Below are 21,326 nucleotides of genomic sequence, written 5' to 3' on the forward strand. Positions count from 1 at the left end.
CCGGTTCACTTCTTGTCCCCTCAAAGCCCTGACACTGCTTCCCACTTTCTCCTTCTTCTATCCTTCCGACATTCATACCTCCTCTTTTATTTTCTGAGTACAACTTTGCTTCCTATGCCACAGAGAAATTAGAAGCCATCAGATGAGAACCTCACACTCTCCTGGGCTTCTTTCCTCATGGTAAAATAGAGTCTCACCACCAACCTCTTCAGCCTTTGGTTCGTATTTCCTTCTGACTTCACTGAAATCTCAGTTAGCTCTTTCCTTTTCAGACATACTCACCTTCTTCCCACCAAATCTGGTCTTCCAGTCAGCATTTTATATGTGCTAAGTCTCTCTTGTTTTAAGCCTCTCGTTGCCCCTACATTCTCATCCACCTTCCTTTTCGGGGTTGTGTGCACTCTTTCTTCATTTCTTCCCCTTCACTTCCTCTTCATTTCATCCTCACTTCACTCCAGGCCTGGCTCTGTCCTCACCACTCTTTTGAAACAGTCATCACATGTCTCCAGATCTAACAGATATTTCAGTCTACAACTTTCTTGATCTCTCAGAACATTTGACTTTACAAGCATCAGATCAGATCAGATCAGATCATAGCACGCCAGGCCTCCCTGTCCCTCACCAACTCCCGGAGTTCACTCAGACTCACGTCCATCGAGTCAGTGATGCCATCCAGCCATCTCATCCTCTGTCGTCCCCTTCTCCTCCTGCCCCCAATCCCTCCCAGCATCAGAGTCTTTTCCAATGAGTCAACTCTTCGCATGAGGTGGCCAAAGTACTGGAGTTTCAGCTTTAGCATCATTCCTTCCAAAGAAATCCCAGGGCTGATCTGCTTCAGAATGGACTGGTTGGATCTCCTTGCAGTCCAAGGGACTTTCAAGAGTCTTCTCCAACACCACAGCTCAAAAGCATCAATTCTTCGGCACTCAGCCTTCTTCACAGTCCAACTCTCACATCCATACCTCAGAGATATTGTGGGTTTGATTCCAAACCACATCATTAAAGCTAATATCACAATAAAGTGAGTCACACAACAGTTTTTGGTTTCCCAGTGCATATAAAAATCATGTTTACACTATAGTGTAGTCTATTAAGTGTACAATAGCATTGTGTCTAAAAAAACCAATGTGCGTACCTTAAGTTAAAAATACTTTATTGCTAAAAGATGCCATCATTGGTGTCTTCAGTGAGTTATAACCTTTTTGCTGGTGGAGGGTCTTGCCTTGATGTTGTTGCTGGTGTTTGATGGAGGTGATGGTTGTTGAAGGTTGGGGTGACTATGCAGTTTCTTAAAATAAGACAACAATGAAGCTTGCCGTATTGATTGACTCTTCATTTGAACACTTTGAGGCCATTATAGGGTTATTAGTTGGCCTAATTTCAATATTATTGTGTCTCAGGGAGTAGGGAGGCACCAGGAGAGAGATGGAAAGACCAGTTAGTGGAGCAGTCAGAACCACATATAGCAGTTACTCATTATGTTCATTGTCTTATGTGGGTGCGACTGGTGGCATTCCAAGACAATTACAGTAGTGATGTCTGTGGACCTTGGGTCACAGATTACCATGACAAATATAACAGTAATGAAAAGTTGGAAATATTTCGAGAATTACCGAAATGTGACACAGAGACATCAAGTGAGCAAATACTATTGAGAAAATAGTGCTGCTAGCCTGGGCTACCACAGATATTTAATATGTTAAAAAGGCAGAATCTGGGAGCTCAACCCAGTGCTCTGTGACAACTTAGAGGGCTGAGATGGCATGGGAGATGGGAGGGGGATTCAGGAGGGAGGGAACATATGTATACCTGTGGCTGATTCATGTTGATGTATGGCAGAGGCCAACACAATATTGTAAAGCAATTATCCTCCAATTAAAAAAAAATAGAAGGTTTAAAAAAAATAAAATTTTGTGAAAATCAAACAAAAAAGGCAGACTCTGTGAAGCACAATAAAACAAGGTATGCCTGTGTTGATTTCCACTTAACCACAACCATCAGTTCCTCCCTTGCAGGCTCAACCTTGTCTTTCTGCTCTTTTAGAATGTTGAGTTCTTCAGGGCTCTGCCTTAGACCCTCTTCTATGTGTCTGATGTCTGTTTATAATGTCTCATGCACTCCTGCAGCTTGAATTGTCGTTTATCTCCTGACTCCGGAACATATACCTCTGGCTCCAGCCTTCAATATGGATTCTAGGCCCGTTGTGTCCATCTATCTCCTGAACACCTCCCCATCAGCATCCCAAATACACCTCATGCCCACCGTGGCCAGAACTGAGGTCCACAGACCCCATTTTCACTGTGTGCTTAGTCACTCAGTCGTGTTCGACTCTTTGCAACCCCATGGACTGTAGCCTGCCCGGATGCTCTGTCCATGGGGATTCTCCAAGGAAGAATACTGGAGTGGGTTGCCATGCCCTCCTCCAGGGGATCTTCCCAACTCAGGGATAGAACCCGGCTCTCCCTGCAATGCAGGAAGATTTTTTACCGTCTGTGCCACGAGGGAAGTCCCCATTCTCATTAGGTGTTTCGGTCTTTCAGAACAGCATCAGCACTTATCCAGTTGCATAAACCAGAAACCTAGGAGTCATTCTTGAGATTTCCTTCTTCTTGACCTGCTGTCTCTCCAGAATCCAATCTGTCACTCTACCCTGAGGATTTGTACCTTTTTGTATCTACCATCTCCACTCACCACCTTAGTCTCAGCTACTGCTGTCTGTTCTCTCACCAGAGCTCCTAAGGGGGCTCCCTGTATTCTCAGCTTCTATCAACCTGTTCCACACCAAAGTGGCTTTCACACTGCCATTCTGATCGGCGTGCTCCCACTAAGACCCTACCCCCAGTGGCTTCCTGTCCTTTTTCTGTCCCTTGCCTTGACCTGCGCAGTCCTGCATGGCCTGATCCCCAAAGAGCCCTCAGGTTCAACACGCCTATGCCTTTTCCACATGTTTACCACATGGCCCTTTTTCTTGTTCGCAAGCACCTTTCTCTAGCTCCTAACCATACCTGCCAAAAAGCTTTCACAAGTGCTGTTTTCTTGTTTTTCTATACTTCTCTTCTACAGCCCCGTCACCTATTTATTTAGCTCTTACTCATCCTTCCGCTGTGAAGAGGCAGGGTATCAAGTGGTTAAGAGCAGAGACTCTGGGCCAGTGTTCTGGGTTCAAATCCCAGCTCTGCCATTTACTAGTTTGGGCAAGTTATTTCATCTTTCTGTGCCTCAGTTCTTTTCATCTGTAAAATGAGAATAATAATAGCACCTACATCTGAAGGCTGTCAGAAGGGTTGGTTGGGTGTGCATGAGTTTCATGTGGGGTGGGGCCAGCTATATAAATATCTACTATTATTATTGTTACTTATTAGAAGAGTAAAGTGCTGCAATGATTGATGATTGTGAAAGCTGTTAATTTACTATTCAGAACAACTAAGAAGTGTATTTAATTAAAGAAATAGATTAATAGTCAATATGAATATTTAGACAGTGAGTTAACTAAGGAAATAGATCAACAGTGTATATGAATGTTAAGAAGTGAGTTAACTAGATACCCTCAGAAAAATTGGATCCTCTTGGAGCCAGTAAACCATTATACAAGTTCAGATAATGTAAGGCAGAATAATAGTAAATTATAGCATAATTATAATCTTTAGAATTAATTGAGGTATTCTAGCATTCATAGTGTTAGACAAAATAATTTAAATCAGTTATTCTGAAAGACAAAATAAATACTTAATGATTCTGGTGGCAGTCTCATTGTCTGCGATATCCTGGTGGAGCTAGTCAGCAAATCTCTCTCTCTCTGCTGACCACGGTGGACAGTGAACATCCATTTAGATTTGCAGGAGCTGCAGTGCACAGCAGCTGTGCTCTAGTTGCTGAGCACACTGAGAAATTCGTGTTTCTGCACTGCCTTGTCAAATTTTAAAATTATTACTACTAACATTTCTAATAATACAATTACAGTTTTTTATAGTTTCAAAATTAGGCTTGTAAATACATCTTAGGATGGAGATGCTCTTGGTCTCAGCTTTGTCTGGATATTGATCAAGCCAGAATGTATATTCAGTGAGACTCTTGGTTTCATACTTCTCGCTTGTGCCCAGTTGCGTCTGAATCTTTGCACCCTTCGGACTGTAGACTTCTGCTTCTCTGCCCTTAGAATTTTTCAGGCAAGGATACTGGAGTGTAGTGCCATTTCCTATTCCAGGGGATCTTCCTGACCCAGGAATCAAACCTGCATCTCTTGGGGTCTCCTGAATTAGCAGGCAGATTCTTTACTACTGTGCTACTTAGTTGGTAAATTTAATGTACCCTCAACATATGCTCGAACCTATGGCCCAGAGTACATACATTTTCCTCAAATTGGACACATTTTGTTGACAATTATATGTGTTATGACCTTCCTTCCTTCCTTCCTTGATTCATTACAGAAGTATTATATGTTTCTTGTCTTGTGGTGTGCTAATGTCCGAGGATACCTGTGACAACTAACTGTGTTTTGCTTTAAGAATAAATTGAACATTTACCGAGCATTTTTTGTATGCCAGTAACTGCTCTAAGTGCTTCTATGGTTTAACTCACTTAATCTTTTGCTGCTTGTGAAGGAGAAGGTACTGTTAATTATTCTAATGCTGAGACGTATAGGTTAGACAACTTAGTTTTTGTAGGTAGTAGAGCCAGAATTTGAACCAGATCTTGTAGCACAAACATTCATATCCGACTCTTTGAGACTCTGTGGGCTGTAGCGCGCCAGGCTCCTCTGTCCGTGGAATTTTCCTGGCAGGAATACTGGTGTGGGTTGTCATTTCTTTCTCCAGGGCATCTTCCCAACCCAGAGATCAAACCTGCATCTCTTGCATTGACAGGTGGATTCTTTACCATTGAACCACCTGAGAAGCCCTATACTGAGTGGTAGGAAAGGTTAAGAGTGCCATTTAGATGAACTTGCTATTAAGAACTGCAAATGGGAGAAGGTGGTTCTGTAAGCAGGGAAAGAGCTACCAGGATCACTGAGGATTTGCCTGTTCAGTAATATGGATCAACAACTGCCCCTTCCATCCTTAAAAATTATTAACCATGAGAAGAGAATGGTGAGGAAGCATTATTACAAAATATCTGCAATGAATTATTTTGTACTTTGTTTCCAAGCATATTGGCTTAGACAATGAAGATTATTATGTACTGAGTTTTCTTAATGCAGGACTATACCTCTTTAAAAATTTTTATAGCAAATTTATAAGGAACTCAAAGTTTATCATGAAATTCTCTTTCCTTTCATTGGAAGGAAGTAGGTGGTATTATTTACATGTTAGATTAGATCCATGTGCTCCAGTCAAGTATTCACTGAGTTAAGTTTTATGTCTAGAACCTACTTTTCCTTGATTCACATTTTCACAAATTCAGGTGAAAAGATAACTGTCTGAATGGAGGTTTTGACATCTGAATTGAAGATTTGTATGCTTTCTCTGTCCATATCTCAACTGTCTTCCATCTAAGCATTTTTTCTGCCCTCCTATTCCCTACATAGCATAGAGGCTGAATGTGGGCTTTGGAGATAGAATGACTGCATGTGAAACTTGTTAGCTATTTGTTAGCTGTATGATCTCCCTTCTTGATTTTCTTACCTGTAAAATGGAGCTGTTAATTTTATCTAACTTGTGGGATTAATTATCACAGGCAAATTAATGTAAAGCACTTTGAAGAGCATCTGGCACCCAGTAAACATGCAGTGAATGTTGCATTACCCACTTATTTCTACATAAAGGTAACTGTTGTTAAAACAGCTATTTCTTCTGTAATTTCACTCATTTAGAAATAAAATGTATTATTATCAATTTTACATATCACATTGTTCTCAAGTCATACATTTGACACCTTATGTTTATAAGCAGTTTTGATAGAAAATTCTCTCCAAAATTTTTCTGTCATAAACCAAGAGCTGTAAATATATTTGAATTATTCAAAAAAAGGATTGTTGACTTTAGACTGATAGCAGTTATGATGCTTTTATAACTGTTAGAAATACACTTGCATTAGTCCTTCCTGAAACTGAGAATTAGCTGTATCTCTTGTTGAATAGCCAGTCTTTGCTAAAATGACAGTAAAAACTGAATTCAGTGCTGATTCAAGTGGGACAATGGAATCTTCCTGTTTTGTTTGTTTGCTTAGAGTGTGTTTTGTTTCTGTTTTTCCTCATTTTTGGTTCACCGGGTCTTTGTTGCTGTGCACACTTTCTCTAGTTGCAGTTAGCAGGGGCTACTCTTCACTGTTGTGCCCGGGCTTCTCATTGCAGCGGCTCCCCTGTTGTGGAGCATAGGCTCTATCCAGGTGTGCAGGCTTAGTAGTTGTGGGCACATGGGCTTAGTTGCTTCATGGAATGTGAAATCTTCCTGGACCAGGGATCAAACCTGTGTCCCCCACACTGGCAGGTAGAATCCCAACCACTGGACCACCAGAAAAGTCCTAGAATGTGTAATAATTTTTGGTCAATAGACAACAAGGTTAAGGAACCTATCCTTGGTAATTTTATACTGTTCCCAGTGGGGCTTGTTGAAATGGCAGGTGATAACGGGAAATGCATACAGGGCATCGGTAAGAACACCTTTGAATGAGGTGCATCTGAGTGAACAGTGTCAGGCTGATCACCTCCATGGAGGGAATCACTTGTGGCAAATGCCCTATTCTAAACTGCACTATTCGCTTTATTTTGGATGTCTTTTTTCCACTTCAGGTCTGCTTTTCTTACATGCCTCTACTTTTTTGTTCTATTTCTCTATGTTTAGACATATGTTTTTAGGCCAATTCCTTGTGGTCTTAACACAGAACCCATTCTTACTGAACTTTTTGGAATTTATTAACTTCTATTAGGTTATCTTAGTTATGAAAGAATCCTCAAATTCGTAGCATCCAGTTCCACAAACTTTCTTAATTCTGTCACAAATAGGCTACAAAACCCTCACGATGCCTTAATATTTCTTTATGTTTAGCTCCTTTTGTTAAAAGTTATAGAAAAAAATCTATTTAAATAAGAATGGTATATTGAAACTGCGAGTAAGTAGTTGAAATTAAACTGTTATGAAATCATGGTCATTCTTGTTTCATAGATTTCTCTACCCACTTCTACTCCCAGGATATGTTACATATCATCCAAAAATGTTTCAGAATAAAGAAAATAACTGGAATATCATTATCTCATCTAAAATTTTTAAGCAATTCCTTAATCTCATTAAATATCTAGTCAGTTTCTGGGTTTCCCTGATTATCTTAAAATCTTTTCTTAAAACAATTTATTTGTTTGAATTAATATTGAAATATACATTTTAATGGGTGTGTTTTTTATATATTTTTATTAATAAAGCAACATTATTGAGGTATAATCTGAATTCGATAAACAGCACATATCTAGTATATACAGTCTTACAGGTTTCAAACAATCAAAGTAATGAGCACATCTGTCAGTCCAGAAAGTTTCTTTGTATCCCTTTGTAATCCCTCCCTCCTGCCCCTTCCGCTTAGGCAACCAGTGACCTACATTTTTGTCATTAAACATTAGTTTGCAATTGCTATAATTTTATATAAATGGAATCATACAGCGTGTATTCTTTTTGTATTCTTTTTTCGTCTATATTATTTACTAAGCATGCATATTTTAAGATGCATCCAGGTTGTTAAATGTGTCAACAGTTTCTTCCTATTTATTGCTGAGTGATAATCCACCTTACAGATAGACCAATATTTGCTTAACTATCTACCTGATGATGATCATTTAGATTACTTAGTTTTTGCTATTATAAATAAAGCTGCTATAAACATTTTTGTGTGTCTTTCTGTGGATATACATTCTCATGTATATCTCTTTGATTTCAATGATCCAATGATGGTTTAGTAGCATATTGTTTAGCTGCCACGTGTTTGTGTTTTTTAGAGTTTTTTTCTTGTAGTTCATTTCTAATCTCATATCATTGTGATCAGAAAAGATGCTTAATATGGTTTCTATTTTCCTCAATTTACCAAGGCTCACCTTGTGGCCCAGCATGTGGTCAATCCTGGAGAAGGTTCCACGTGCACTTGAGAAGAAGGTGTAGTCTTGCTGCTTTTGGATGAGATGATCTATAAATATCAATTAAGTCAAACTTATCTAAAGTGAAGAACTGGCTTTTAGTTTTATTGGCCTTTGCGATTGTTTTCTTTGTCTCTGTTTCATGTATTTCTGCTTTGATATTTACAGTTTCTTCTGCTGACTCTAGGTTGGGTTTGGTTCTTCTTTCTCTAGTTTTAGGTGCACGGTTAAGTTGTTTAGCTGAGAGTTTTCTTGTTTCTTGACCATTCTTGTTTGGACCATTGAGCTTTCATTTTCATTTGTAAGTATTTTTTTAAATTTTCTCTTTGATTTCTTCAGTAATCCATTGGTTAGTAGCATATTGTTTAGCTGCCATATGTTTCTGTTTTTTATAGTTTTTTCTTGTAGTTTATTTCTAATCTCATAGCATTATGATCAGAAAAATTGGTTGATATGGTTTCAATTTTCTTAAATTTATCAAGGCCATCTTGTTCCCCAGCATATGGTCAGTCCTGTAGAATGTTCCATGTGCACTTGTGTAACCTGCTATTTGGGGTAGAATGCTTTATAAATTGGAGAAGGCAATGGCACCCCACTCCAGTACCCTTGCCTGGAAAATCCCATGGACGGAGTAGCCTGGTGGGCTGCAGTCCATGGGGTCACTGGGAGTCGGGCACGACTGAGCGACTTCACTTTCAATTTTCACTTTCATGCATTGGAGAAGGAAATGGCAACCCACTCCAGTGTTCTTGCCTGGAGAATCCTAGGGACAGGAGAGCCTGGTGGGTTGCCGTCTGTGGGGTCGCACAGAGTCGGACACGACTGAAGCGACTTAGCAGCAGCAGCAGCTTTATAAATATCAATTAAATCCATCTGGTCTAATGTGTCATTTAAGGCCTGTGTTTCCTTATTAATTTGCCATCTGGATGATCTGTCCGTTGATGAAAGTGGGGTGTTAAAGTCCCCCACTATTACTGTAGTTTTAAAAAATGATTGTATTATTGTCAGTTTCTCCTTTTATGGTTGTTAGTATTTGCCTTACGTATTAAGGTGTTCCTATGTTTTTGGGTGCATATATAATTAGAATTATTATATCTTCTTGGATTGTTCCTTTGATCATTATGTAGTAGTCCTCCTCCTTTGTCTCTTGTAACAAGTCTTTGTTTTAAAGTCCATTTTGTCTGATATGAGTATTGGTACTCCAGCTTTCTTTTGATTTCCATCTGTGTGGAATACCTTCTCCCATCCTCTTACCTTCAGTCTGTAAGTGTCCCCATGTCTGAGGTGGATCTTCTATAGACAGCATATATATGGGTCTTGTTTTGGAATCTACCCAACCAGTGTATGTCTTTTGGTTGGTGCATTTCATGTATTTGTATTTTGATTAATCAATAATTGCATTAGTTATCAATATGTATGTTCCTATTACCATTTTCAAAATTGTTTTGAGTATGTTTTTTTAGGTCTTTTTCTTCTGTTGTTTTTCCTACATAGAGAAGTTCCTTAAGCATTTGTTATGAAGCTGGTTTGGTGGTGCTGAATTCTCTTAACTTTTGCTTGTTGAAAAGACTTTTTATTTCTCTGTCAAATCTGAATGAGAGCCTCACTGTGGAGAGTATTCTTATTTGTAGGTTCTTCTCTTCGTCACTTTAAATATTTCATGCCAGTCCCTTCTAGCTTGCAGAGTTTGTGTTCTCTCTTGCAGAGAAATCAGCCAATAACCTTATGGGAGTTCCCTTGTATGTTATGTTATTTATCGTTTTTCCCTTGTTGCTTTTAGTATTTTGTCTCTAATTTTTGTCACTTTGATTACTGTGTGTCTCAGTGTGTTCCTTCTTGGGTTTATCCTTCCTGGGACTCTTTGTGCTTCCTGGACATGGTTGGCTATTTCCTTTTCCATGTTGGGTAAGTTTTTAAATAATATTTCTTCAAATATTTTCTTGGGCCCTTTCTCTCTTCTCCTCCTGGGACCCCTATAATGCAAATGTTGGTGCATTTAATGTTGTCCCAGAGGTCTCTTGGACTGTCTTCATTTCTTCTCATTCTTTTTTCTACATTTTGTTCCACAGCAGTGATTTTCACCATTCTGTCTTATAGGTCACTATCCATTTTTCTGTCTCAGTTATCCTGTTACTGATTCCTTCCAGTGTATTAATTCGTCTCTGTTCATTTGTTCTTTAATTCTTCTGGGTGTTTGTTAAATATTTCTTGCATCTTCTCCATTTCCCACCTCTGCCCCCGAGATCCTGGATCATCTTCAGTATCATTATTCTGAATTCTTTTTCTGGAAGGTTGCCTATCTTCACCTTTATTTAGCTTTTTTTTTTTTTTTCCTGAGGTTTTATCTTGTTCCTTCATCTGGGACATAACCCTCTGCCTTTTAATTTTTGTTTAACTTTCTGTGATTGTGGTTTTCATTTTGAAGGCTGCAGGATTGTAATTCTTCTCTCTATAAGTTAATTTTTAACAACTGTACTTTAACAGCCAAATCACAAAATTCCTGAAAAAAATATTGGCTGTTATTACTTAGTGCAAGCCAAATCCAGCATGGCATTATAGAGTAGTAGAACATGTTTCTCTGTTATTCATATTTTTTAAAAATTTTCTTAATACTGAGAGGCAGAGGTTTGATCAAATTCAGGTTCAACTTTTTGGTAAGATTGTTGCAAAGTTTATGAAAGGCTGCTGCTTATCATTTCCTTTATCCATTGATTTATTAGCGCTGCAAATTAGTGATAGTCTAATTCTATCATTCTTTACTTAAGTAGCTGGGATGATCTATAAAGAAAAACTTACCTAGAACTAGTTGATTACAGTGAGGTATAAGTTTGTTAAGGAAATGAAGGATAATAAAAGAAATATTTTACTTTCACTCATTTTTAGAAAGAGTTGGCTCCCTCATATCTTTCAAAGGTGCCAGTGACTTTTTTTAAGTGTCGTTATGAACTTAGAGATTTAAACATATCTGATATGTTTTAGTCCACTGAGATTTTATGCTTATTGGTACTTAAACTGATCCATTTTTTGACTGAAGGGGGCCTCTTCAAGTTGATCCTTGATCCTTTTGAGACACATTCAGTAATCTTTAATAGCTTGCTTGCTTTCTGGCAAGACATGTTTATGACTCATCATCTGTAGTTCACACCTTATACTGAGTCATTTTTCCAGGGAGCCAGAGTCCTTTAATAGAATATGGTATTTAGAATTATATGGTATCACTTACACGTGGAATCAAAAATATGATACCAGTGAACTTATCTATGAAACAGAAACAGACTCACAGACATAGAGAACAGACTTGTGGTTGCCAAGGGGGAGTGGGTGTTGGGGAGGAGTAGATGGGATGGAGTTTGGAATTAGTAGATACAAACTATTTTACATAGAATGGATAAATAACAAGGTTCTACTATATAGCACAGAGAATTCAATATCCTGTGATAAAGCATAATGGAAAAGAATATGAAGAAGAATGTATAACTATATATAACTGAATCACTTTACTGTTCATTGTAAATTTACTTTATGTACTTCCATAAAATAAACTTAAAAGATAGAATATGGTATTTAGAAACCATAATCTAGGCACTGGGGTTACTTACTACTACTAGATTCTTAACTGTTTCTAGTACATTTAAGTGGATGAGCTGAGAAATACACATATACACAACATTTTTAAGATAAAATATGTTATGAGTTTATTCATTATTTTCATTTGAAATTTAGGAGTACAAGATTTTAGCTAAACTTTCTTACATTTGTTTTTCTTTTTCTTCCATGCTGAAAATCCCAGTTGTCAGTAACATTGTACTGTCATTTGCTACACACATGACAAATATTCATAACATTACCAACACTATCTTCAGTAACATGATTATTAAAAAGTTATATATAGAGATGAAAAATCAAGTTTATATTTCAAGGCACTCCAAATAGCTCTTTTCTGATTCTTTTTATCGCCAGTGTGATAAACTAGACTAATTTGATTAATCTTGCTTCCAAATTTTAGATATTGAATTTAAATCTGGTTTATAATTATACAAAATATTTACATGTTTCCAAAATACAATCTGTTAAGACATGATATTTTCCAGTTAGCGTATATCCCTGTTCTTTCCCTGGTGTATATTATGATTTTATTTTTTAAATCTGTATATATATATATATTTGTATGTTGTATTCCTTAGGTGAATGGAAGCATATATTCTACCTTACTGTTTTATCAGTATATCCTGGAGGTGCCCCATAGTAATATATGTATTTCTGATTCTTTTTTAGCTGCTTAGTATTTATAATTTTTCCACTAAGATCTTCTCCAGATGATTTTGGGTCATTTCCAGTATTTGAGATTACAAAATTTAGTGTCTTTTTATATTTTTGCCAGTGTATATTTGGGCTATGTTTTTATTTTAAATATTTATTTACTTGGCTGTGCTGGGTCGCAGTTGCTGCACACCAGATCTTTCATCTTCATCACAGCACGTGAACTCTCAGTTGCAGCATGTGGGATCTAGTTTCCTGACCAGGGATTGAACCCCAGGCCACTTGCATAGGGAGCATGGAGCCTTATCCTCTGGACCACCAGGGAAGTTGCTTGGATATATTTTCATATTAGTATTTTTCCAACATCTCATTGTGAAAATTTGCAAACACACCTATTCCTACCACCTAAACTGATATAGAATCTACGTATTGTGAAATGTGCAAAAATACGTGCACATTCATTGTTTTGACATTTGCACTGTTTTTAGTTGTGTCATTTACTTATATTGAGTTGTAAGAGTCCTTTTTGTATTCTAGATCTAAGTCCCTTATCAGATAAATGGTTTGCAAATATTTTCTCCCATTCTGTGAGTTATCCTTTCACTTTCTTGATGGTGTCCTTTTACAGCATGAAAGTTTTGAGTTTTGGTGATGTCCAGTTTATCTACTTTTTCTTTTGATGCTTCTGCTTTCAGTGTTGTATTTAAGAAGCCATTGCCTAATCCAAGGTTTATGCCTATATTTTCTTCGAAGAGTTTTATACTTTTAGCTCCTATACTTATGGTATGGGGTAGAAGTTCAACTTAATTCAAAGGAGAAAGAACTTTTCAACAACGGTTGCTGGGAAAATTTAATATCCACATGTAAAATAATGGTCTTTGGCACCCTGGTCAAAAAAATTAATTGCTCATAAATATGAGGGCTTATTTCTAGATGTTAAATTTTGTTTCATTGTTCTATATGTCTGTCTTTTTTAAGAATTCATGAATTTAAGGAGGATATTTACAAAAGAATGCATTTGTGACTCACTGTTTATAACCTCTGTTCATGGTTCTCTATATATGTTTTGTCTCAATAGCTTCTCCCATTTGTTTCTACAATTATCTCATTTTGTATGTAATGCCATATGGGAAGGGAATGCTTGGTAGTGAGTGTAATATTAATGTCACTGGAATGGTTATATTCCCATTTTTCAAAGACTGCTTTGAACACAGACAGGGAGTATCTTCAGTTGGGAGTGATGGCATAAAATTATGAAAATAAGGAAGCTATGGTTCAAAGATTTTCTTACCTTATTTAAATCTGAGATGGAGTTCTGTGAAAGTACATTAAACTAATGGGTGTGACTTCCTCTTTCATAAAATAGACATTTCAGACCCATCAAAAATTATTCTTTATGATTATACTTCTTTATAGAGTTCCTGAATTGGAGGTAGAAGAAGAAACTCAAGTTCAAGAGATGACCCTAGATGAGTGGAAAAATCTTCAAGAACAGACCAGACCAAAGCCTGAATTTAACATCCGGAAACCTGAGTCTACTGTCCCTTCCAAAGCAGTGGTGATACACAAGTCTAAATATAGAGATGATGTAAGCATGATGTTTTATATCTAGAGGTAATCTTCACTGTTACCTTATTGAAAATGAAATGGAACATTAGTAGTTGACATTCTAGTTTCAACCTTATAGTAATCAGACGTGTCTGTTTCAACCTAAGAGTCACCATGCATGCCTAATTTTACTATATTTTTATTAACTGAAAAAAATCGACCCATTAATACTTGATCCAAAGCAGTTATAGTGAGCACATTTTCTGCTCACTTCAGAACTGTGTGAAGACTATGCTTACACTGTTGTGTTTTAGTTACATTTCAATTTTGTGTCCAAAGAGAGATCCAGAATGTTTCCCTGAATGATGCCATTTCATAGGATAACAACTAGGCATTTTCGTGATTAGATTACCTTCAGTTATGATTCTTTTTTTTAATTCAAGTAGAGTTGATTTACAATATTTTTATAGTTTCAGGTGTGCAAAAAAGTGATTCAATGTTATTTTTCACAGTTCTAATTCTTAATAAGAGTGTTTAACTGAAACTAGTTGATCACTTTAAACCAGTCGGAGTTGGGTGAATCCTTTCTGGTGATATTGCAGTAGCTTTGCTCCCTCTGCAGAAATTCACCAGAGGACCCCTGAAGCCCCTCCCCCATGACAGGCACTGTTAGCATGGCCAGCTATCCACTTGGGATTGCTAACACATTCTTAAGATCTGATTTTACATGCTTTGTGTTCACCTATTTGTTGGCGGCTTCAGCTTTGAAAATATTTTCCAGCATATATTGATAAGGATGGTCAGAGAGTTATTTAATCACATTCTATTCGAATTCCTAAACTTAAAGGAGGGTACACTGAAGCATTGTAATTTTAAAATTTAGAGTTAGTATCATTCAGTCACAGCTATTTATCTTGATACCAGTCTCTGTGTCAGTGGTGGTGGTGAACACTCTTCCTCTCTGCTTGATGTTATTCATTGATTTTCCATTTGAAAATCAGGAGTTTTATACTATGTAGTTTTGTCTGTGTTCCCATTTACATTTTGGTTAGTTATATTCTTTTTATGAATAGTTTCTCTAGGGGATCATTTATGATACTGGATTCCTTCCTACCTCCTCTTGCCGTCAGTCCGAACTCCAGGAGTCTGTGTTTTGAGCTGTTCCTCTAGAAAAGGCTTTTTGTACACATACGAGGCCAGAGCCTTATTCTCTCAGAAAGCTCTATGAGGTCTTTTTACAAGTCTATCAGCAAGTTGGGTTGGGTTTTTTTTTTCCCTATCCACTTTCTTCTTTTGTAAATAAAGCTTTGCCTAAAACAATTGTGCTGTCAGGATTTGAAATGTGCAGCTGACATGTTAAGTAAAAATAGAAACTGTTCTTCTTAATCCACACCAGATTCATCTTCCCTGGCTTCTGAGAGAGGTCTCCTGGAATCTTTGAAGCAACTGGGTTAGCTGAGTCATTGAGCTTGGTCTCAGTAAGGCACACATCTTTGGTACTTATTAACCTTACAGCATTGATGATTTCAGCCAGGAGTTGTTCTTAAAGAGACAGAAGCCAAATCTTGGTGTCACTACTTTGTTCTGGATACCCTGAAGAGAACAAAAGCACTAGAATAATACCTCTTGTTTCCTTGGAGCTCTGTTCTTGCCAAAGTTAAGACCTAACAGTAGCCTATGAATAGAGCAGGCCCTTAAAGCACTTTGGCCTGACAATTTGCTTACTCAACTTCCATCGCAAGCTGTGCCTTCTTACTGGGAAGTCTGCTATGTCTCTGCTGAGGTGCCTTGACAGCCAGCTGTTTTCTAAATCAGGAAGTAGTTTATTATTTTGCCACTTACATTTTTTTGTGTTTGTCTTGTTACCAGAGTGCAAGTGTTCCTGAATTGTTCTTTCCTTCATCTTTTTAGCTTCAAGAGTACATCTGCCTAAGGACACAAATGTTAAACATGAAGCCTGGAATAAACATATGGCCAAAAGGGAAACACGTGCTCTGGGAAATTTGATTCCATTTGCTGGACAAGCAAATGGATGTTTAACCACATAACACTTTGGAGATTCTCATCCACAATCATTGGCCTATTTTCTGCGGGTTTATATTTCTTTGTAGGTTTATATGTTACTTCCAAGTGAGAGCTTTTGTTTCATTCATTGTTAGGAATTGAAACCAAATCAAATTTGAAGGTTTATTGATACAGTTTTAACAAGAGACAGAACTAATTTGACCTCTTGATTCATGTCTGACTCTTGTGACCCCATGGATGGGGGAACCTGCTAGGTTCCCCTGTCCATGAGATTCTCCCTGCAAGAATACTGGAGTGGGTTGCCATTTCCTTCTGCAGGGTATTTTCCCAACCTAGAAATTGAACCCAGGTCTCCTGAATTGCAGGCAGGTTCTTTACCAACTGAGCTACTACAAGGGAAGCCCCATACAATAAAATGTATATTCTCAAAGAATTTTAACTAAGGCGGTTTTTAAAAAGCAGCCTGAGTTCTTTATTCAGCCTTGGTACCAACCCTTAGATAATCATACTGCTGTGTTACTCTTTCCATATATTTTGAGTCGAAATTATTTACTGTAAATCATCCAATTTTTAACATATGGTATTTGTACAGTCAGCACCCATGTTGAGAGCAGTTTCTCCATCAAGTTCTTTTCTAGGAAGGTGAATTTTCCTTATTTATCAAAGTAGCATTGGTGAACAAAAGGCAGGAACTAAAACTTTTCAATCTCAGCAAAATACACTTAGATATGCAACATTTATAGGATTTCTGTTAGTCATGTTAAATCTTACATCTTAACCTACTAAACTGATAGATATTTGGTCTGACTTGAAGTAAGTTCAAAAATGCTTGAATTAAGACTATGAGACTGCTATGTATAAAGTACATAACTATTAAGAACCTACTATATAGTTTAGGTGGAGAAGGCAATGGCACCCCACTCCAGTACTCTTGCCTGGAAAATCCCGTGGACAGAGGAGCCTGGTAGGCTGCAGTCCATGAGGTCGCTAAGAGTCGGGCACAACTGAGCAACTTCACTTTCACTTTTCACTTTCATGCATTGGAGAAGGAAATGGCAACCCACTCCAGTGTTCTTGCCTGGAGAATCCCAGGGATGGGGGAGCCTGGTAGGCTGCCGTCTATGGGGTTGCACAGAGTCCGACACGACTGAAGCGACAGCAGCAACAGCAGTAGCAGCATAGAGTTTAGGGAACTCTATTCAATACTCTGTGATGATCTGTATGGTGATAGAATCTTAAAAGAGTGGATTTATGCATTTATATAGCCAACTTGGGTTTTCCTGGTGGCTCAGCAGTAAAGAATCCACCTGCAGTGCAGGAGACACAGGTTTGATCCCTGGGTCAGGAAGATCCCCTGGAGAAGGACATGGCAACCCACTACAGTATTCTTGCCTGGAGAATTCCATGGACGGAGGAGCCTGGTGGGCTACAGTTCATTGGGTTGGAATCAGACACGAGTTAGTGACTGAACAGCAGCAATAGCTGACTGACTTTGTTGTTACAGCAGAAACTAATCCAGCACTGTAAATCAGCTACTCCAATTAAATTAAAAAAGAAGGCCTGTCAGTGTGAGAACGTGTGGCTGCAAAATGTGCAAAACCCACGCAGCTGGAAGCAGAGCAGCCACATCATCTTCCCCTGCTCAGTCCAGTGAGTGTCCATGGAGACGGCCGTGTGTATGTTCTGTGTTTGATGCTGTAACTGTGTTTCAGATGGTAAAGGATGACTATGAAGATGATGCCCATGTTTTCCGGAAAGCAGCCAATGACATCACATCCCAGCTGGAGATTAATTTTGGTAACCTCCCTCGTCCTGGGCGTGGAGCCAGAGGTGGCACACGGGGAGGCCGGGGAAGGATCAGAAGGGCAGAAAACTATGGATCCAGAGCAGAAGTGGTGGTAAGTGTGTATATTCTAAATCCTGGGTGGTTTTCTGAAGTGAGAGGATGAAGATGCCCTGGGCCTACATAGTTTAATTTTGGAGGATCATCAAGTTCTTCCTGATCTAGATAGAGGAGTTCTTTCTCCTCTGTCTAGTGTGGGTCTCATGTTAGAGTGTTTGGAATGGTCATCAGCATGATGGGCATCAGTTGGATACAGACCATTGTGTAGCCCTGGCCTCCAGGGTCTCCAGGGAAGTCTGTCTGCTATGAGTGTACACTCAGCTGGAGAATTCACACATGTGCATCAGGTGAGGTCCCCAGGCTTGGTATTGAATCAGATCAGCTGACAGTTGCTTACTACGTGTAAGCAACGCTGTGCCCTGATGCTTTCAGAGTAGACAGAATCCTTCCAACAGCTTCAAGGCAACCTTTTCACGTCAAACCATTCTTTGCCACTCTTCAGCCAACGCTGCCCTACTTCTGGGACACACAACCTTGTTCCTTGCTCCATGGGGCCTTTCTGCCTGCTGGCCTTCCTCCCACCCCTTTGCCTGTTTACCTAGGATAGATCCTCTAATCTCCCTTCATCAGAGGAGGCTTCCAGGCCAGGTCAGAGTCCTTCCTTTCTTTGAAGCACCATCTGCACGTTTAATTGTACTATCACCGGCACAGTTGTTGGCCAGCGTCTGCTGTCTCCAGAAGACAGACTGGTTTCCCCAATGCCTAGTGTAATATGAGCTGTACTAGACGCTTCATCAGTGTTTTATGAATAAATATACCAAGACCTGGTTAGTGGGAATCGGGCATAAGGTTTGGCGGCCAGCAGAGGCACCAGTGCTGTCCCTGTGAAAATGGAGCAGCCCCTTCTTTGTGGCTGATCCTGGAAATGTTCCTTTTGCTGCCGATTCCCTTATTCCAGGGAGCAACCCCTGGGAGGAGTCTAACTTGTTATACTTCAGCAAGAACGAAAACAAGTGTTTTTTCTGGGTAAATCTGAGGCCAGCTTGGAAAAAGGATCAATTCTGGAAATAGAAAATACACGCCTGCCCCTTTCCAATAGCAGCTCTGCCACTGTGGTGCAGTGTGGCTATCTGTGCAAGGGGCCCTGCCACCCACCGGGGCTCTTCCAGCTCTGCACCACCCTCAGGCCCCACCCCCTTCACAGCTGCATTGTGTCAGAATCCTGTTCTTTTTGCTCATTTGTTGTGGTTATCTCCAGAAGTTTCTCTTTTAGAAGACATCACTTAACTGTAATGTGTGCATGGCCACCAAGTTGCACTGGACGCCCTGACGGTGGGCCTCTGTTCCCAGGCCACCTGTTACTGATGTGACCAGTATGCTCCTCCTGCAGGAGCTCTATGAGCTCCTGAGGGTAGGACTGTCTTTAATCATCCTTGTATCTCCATGTAGCAAATGTTCTGTCATGTTTATTGGATGAAGGAGGGGCTAGATAAAGGGTCCAGGTGGTGCTAATGGTAAAGAACCCACCTGCCAATGCAGGATACGTGAGACACGGGTTCGTTCCCTGAGTCGGGAACATTCCCTGGAGGAAGGCATGACAATCCACTCTAGTATTCTTGCCTGGAGAATCCCATGGACAAAGGAGTCTGTTGGGCTATAGTCCGTAGGGGTGCAAAGAGTCAGATACAACTGAAGTGACTTAGCACACATGCACGCAAGGTGCAAATAAAGGCTCACAGTAAGGATTTGTGGGAGTGAGGGCTGGGGCAGGGCGTGGGCGAGGCAGGGTGGCAGGCACTGCCAGCCATTCTGCAGTGGGGACAGAGCGGGTCAGAGGAGGGAGAAGCATGCTTCTGGGCCCCCCTCTGCAGGGTCTGTGCAGAACTTGGCTGCAGCTCAGAGCAGGGCCTCGCATAGAGAGCCCCTGCCACTCCTCTCTTCCCACTGGGCCTCCCTCCCTCAGTGTGGGGCCGCTTACCCCTACTCGGTTAGCTCCTCCCTGAGAGAGTAGGTACTGTGTTTCACACACTTCTGCACCCAGGTGGGAATGGGTGAACTGACAGTTGGTTTCAAAACTTCTCTTTTTCAGATACAAGATGTTGCTCCAAACCCGGATGACCCTGAAGACTTCCCTGCTCTGGCTTGAGACAGCCCAATTTCCCTGGCAACTTAAACAGCACTGGCATACCTATGAAGAGACTTTCCTTGCTGTGGGGAAGAGAGTCCAACTCTAAGAACAATAGATGTTGCTTTTTCCCGTATAGTTTGAGCTCATTGCACTCTTTTTGGTCTGGGTGGTTTGTGGGAACAGGGATTTCTCCAGACACCTAAAGAGCAGCAGTTCTGGCTGGGGGTTAGTCTGGCACTTTCCCAGGAAGGTAGATAATGGTGATTATTTTTTTATTTAATGAATTCCAAATGTAGTTCAGAAATAATGTTTAAAACTTGTACATAGAAATTGTATTGAATCCTCCACAAAAGCATGGAGAGTAAAGCAAGTTGTAAAATAGAATCTATTGAGACTACTTAGTAAGTTGTATAGATACCGGAAGGCTGTGTCCTTCAGTATTAGAGGAAATACATATAACTCTGCTATTAATTTAAAGCAGTCACAGCCTAGTTTTCAGAGACCAAGAAATTAAAATAGTTATATTTACCATTTACTTGTAAATGTTATATTCTCCTGGAATTTTTTTGGTTTTTTATTTAACCAATAATTTTAAATAGCTATTGTGCACTCAAAGGTTGCCACTCTGTGGCAGAGAATTAGGGCAAGTATTGGGGTTTTTCATGGTGATTTAAACTACCTCGTGGTTTCTGTGTGTATGTAACACACACATACACACATGCTTCGTATAAATGTGCATATTTAGTGTTTGGGTGGTTTTTAGGATGAGTATTAAGTATATGATCTTTAAAATCATGTTATTTAACCCACCAATCAAATGAAAAGGGGTCAGGGAAAAGAGTGTTGCAGATTTTCTCCCTCAAAGCTAGTGTCAGAATTCAACACCTGTGTTCAAAGGCTGTCTGTCCCTGTCCTGGGCAAGACTTGTAAATAATACTGAACACCCATAAGCAGTTTTTCTTTCTCGGACCTGCACCAGTTCGAGTTCCTCTTTCTTGCCTCTGGAGCATGTTAGGGTTAGGGGTTTCCTTGGAGGTTCAAGAAAACCCCACTCATCAGCAGGGCTGAGACTGGGAGGCCCATGGCGGTTCAGCTAGCTGCCTGTGGGTCGTGCCGCGATGGTGGCTGGGGTGGAGGCAGCTGTTAACAGCCCCGGAAGCTGGGGCGACACTCTTCCCATTTTACTGAAGAAACTGGGTAACAGTCACAAACTTGTTACACAGTTGATATGTTTATGTTGGAATCTGAACCTTGGTCTCAGGATTTGTGCTTTTTTTTGCCTTGCTATACTGTCCAAGATGGCAGTTCTGAACTTGAACCCAAGTGTAAATAAAGGTTGGTATTCCCTCCTAACTTTGTGTATAGAGAGTTGAATCCTTTTAGTGACACCCAGGTCAAGCAGGAAGAACATGGGGAAAGACCACAGTGGAGTCATTTCACATTTTGTTGAATAATCAGAGCTGAAC

The 21,326-nt window shown here is 39.6% G+C and overlaps 1 protein-coding gene across 2 annotated transcripts in view; it reads left to right on the plus strand.

Moving 5' to 3' along the window:
- Positions 1-21,213, plus strand: part of HABP4 (hyaluronan binding protein 4) — a 36,104-nt gene extending 14,891 nt beyond the window's left edge. For both annotated transcript variants that reach the window (NM_001081523.1, XM_024995690.2), the window contains 3 exon segments: positions 13,733-13,904; positions 17,602-17,787; positions 19,822-21,213. In NM_001081523.1, the coding sequence (NP_001074992.1) occupies positions 13,733-13,904; positions 17,602-17,787; positions 19,822-19,878 (415 nt within the window). In that variant the 3' untranslated portion in view covers positions 19,879-21,213.
- Positions 21,214-21,326: the final 113 nt, after the last annotated feature.

This window comes from Bos taurus, chromosome 8 (assembly GCF_002263795.3).
Source record: "Bos taurus isolate L1 Dominette 01449 registration number 42190680 breed Hereford chromosome 8, ARS-UCD2.0, whole genome shotgun sequence".
Classification (NCBI taxonomy): Eukaryota; Metazoa; Chordata; class Mammalia; order Artiodactyla; family Bovidae; genus Bos; species Bos taurus.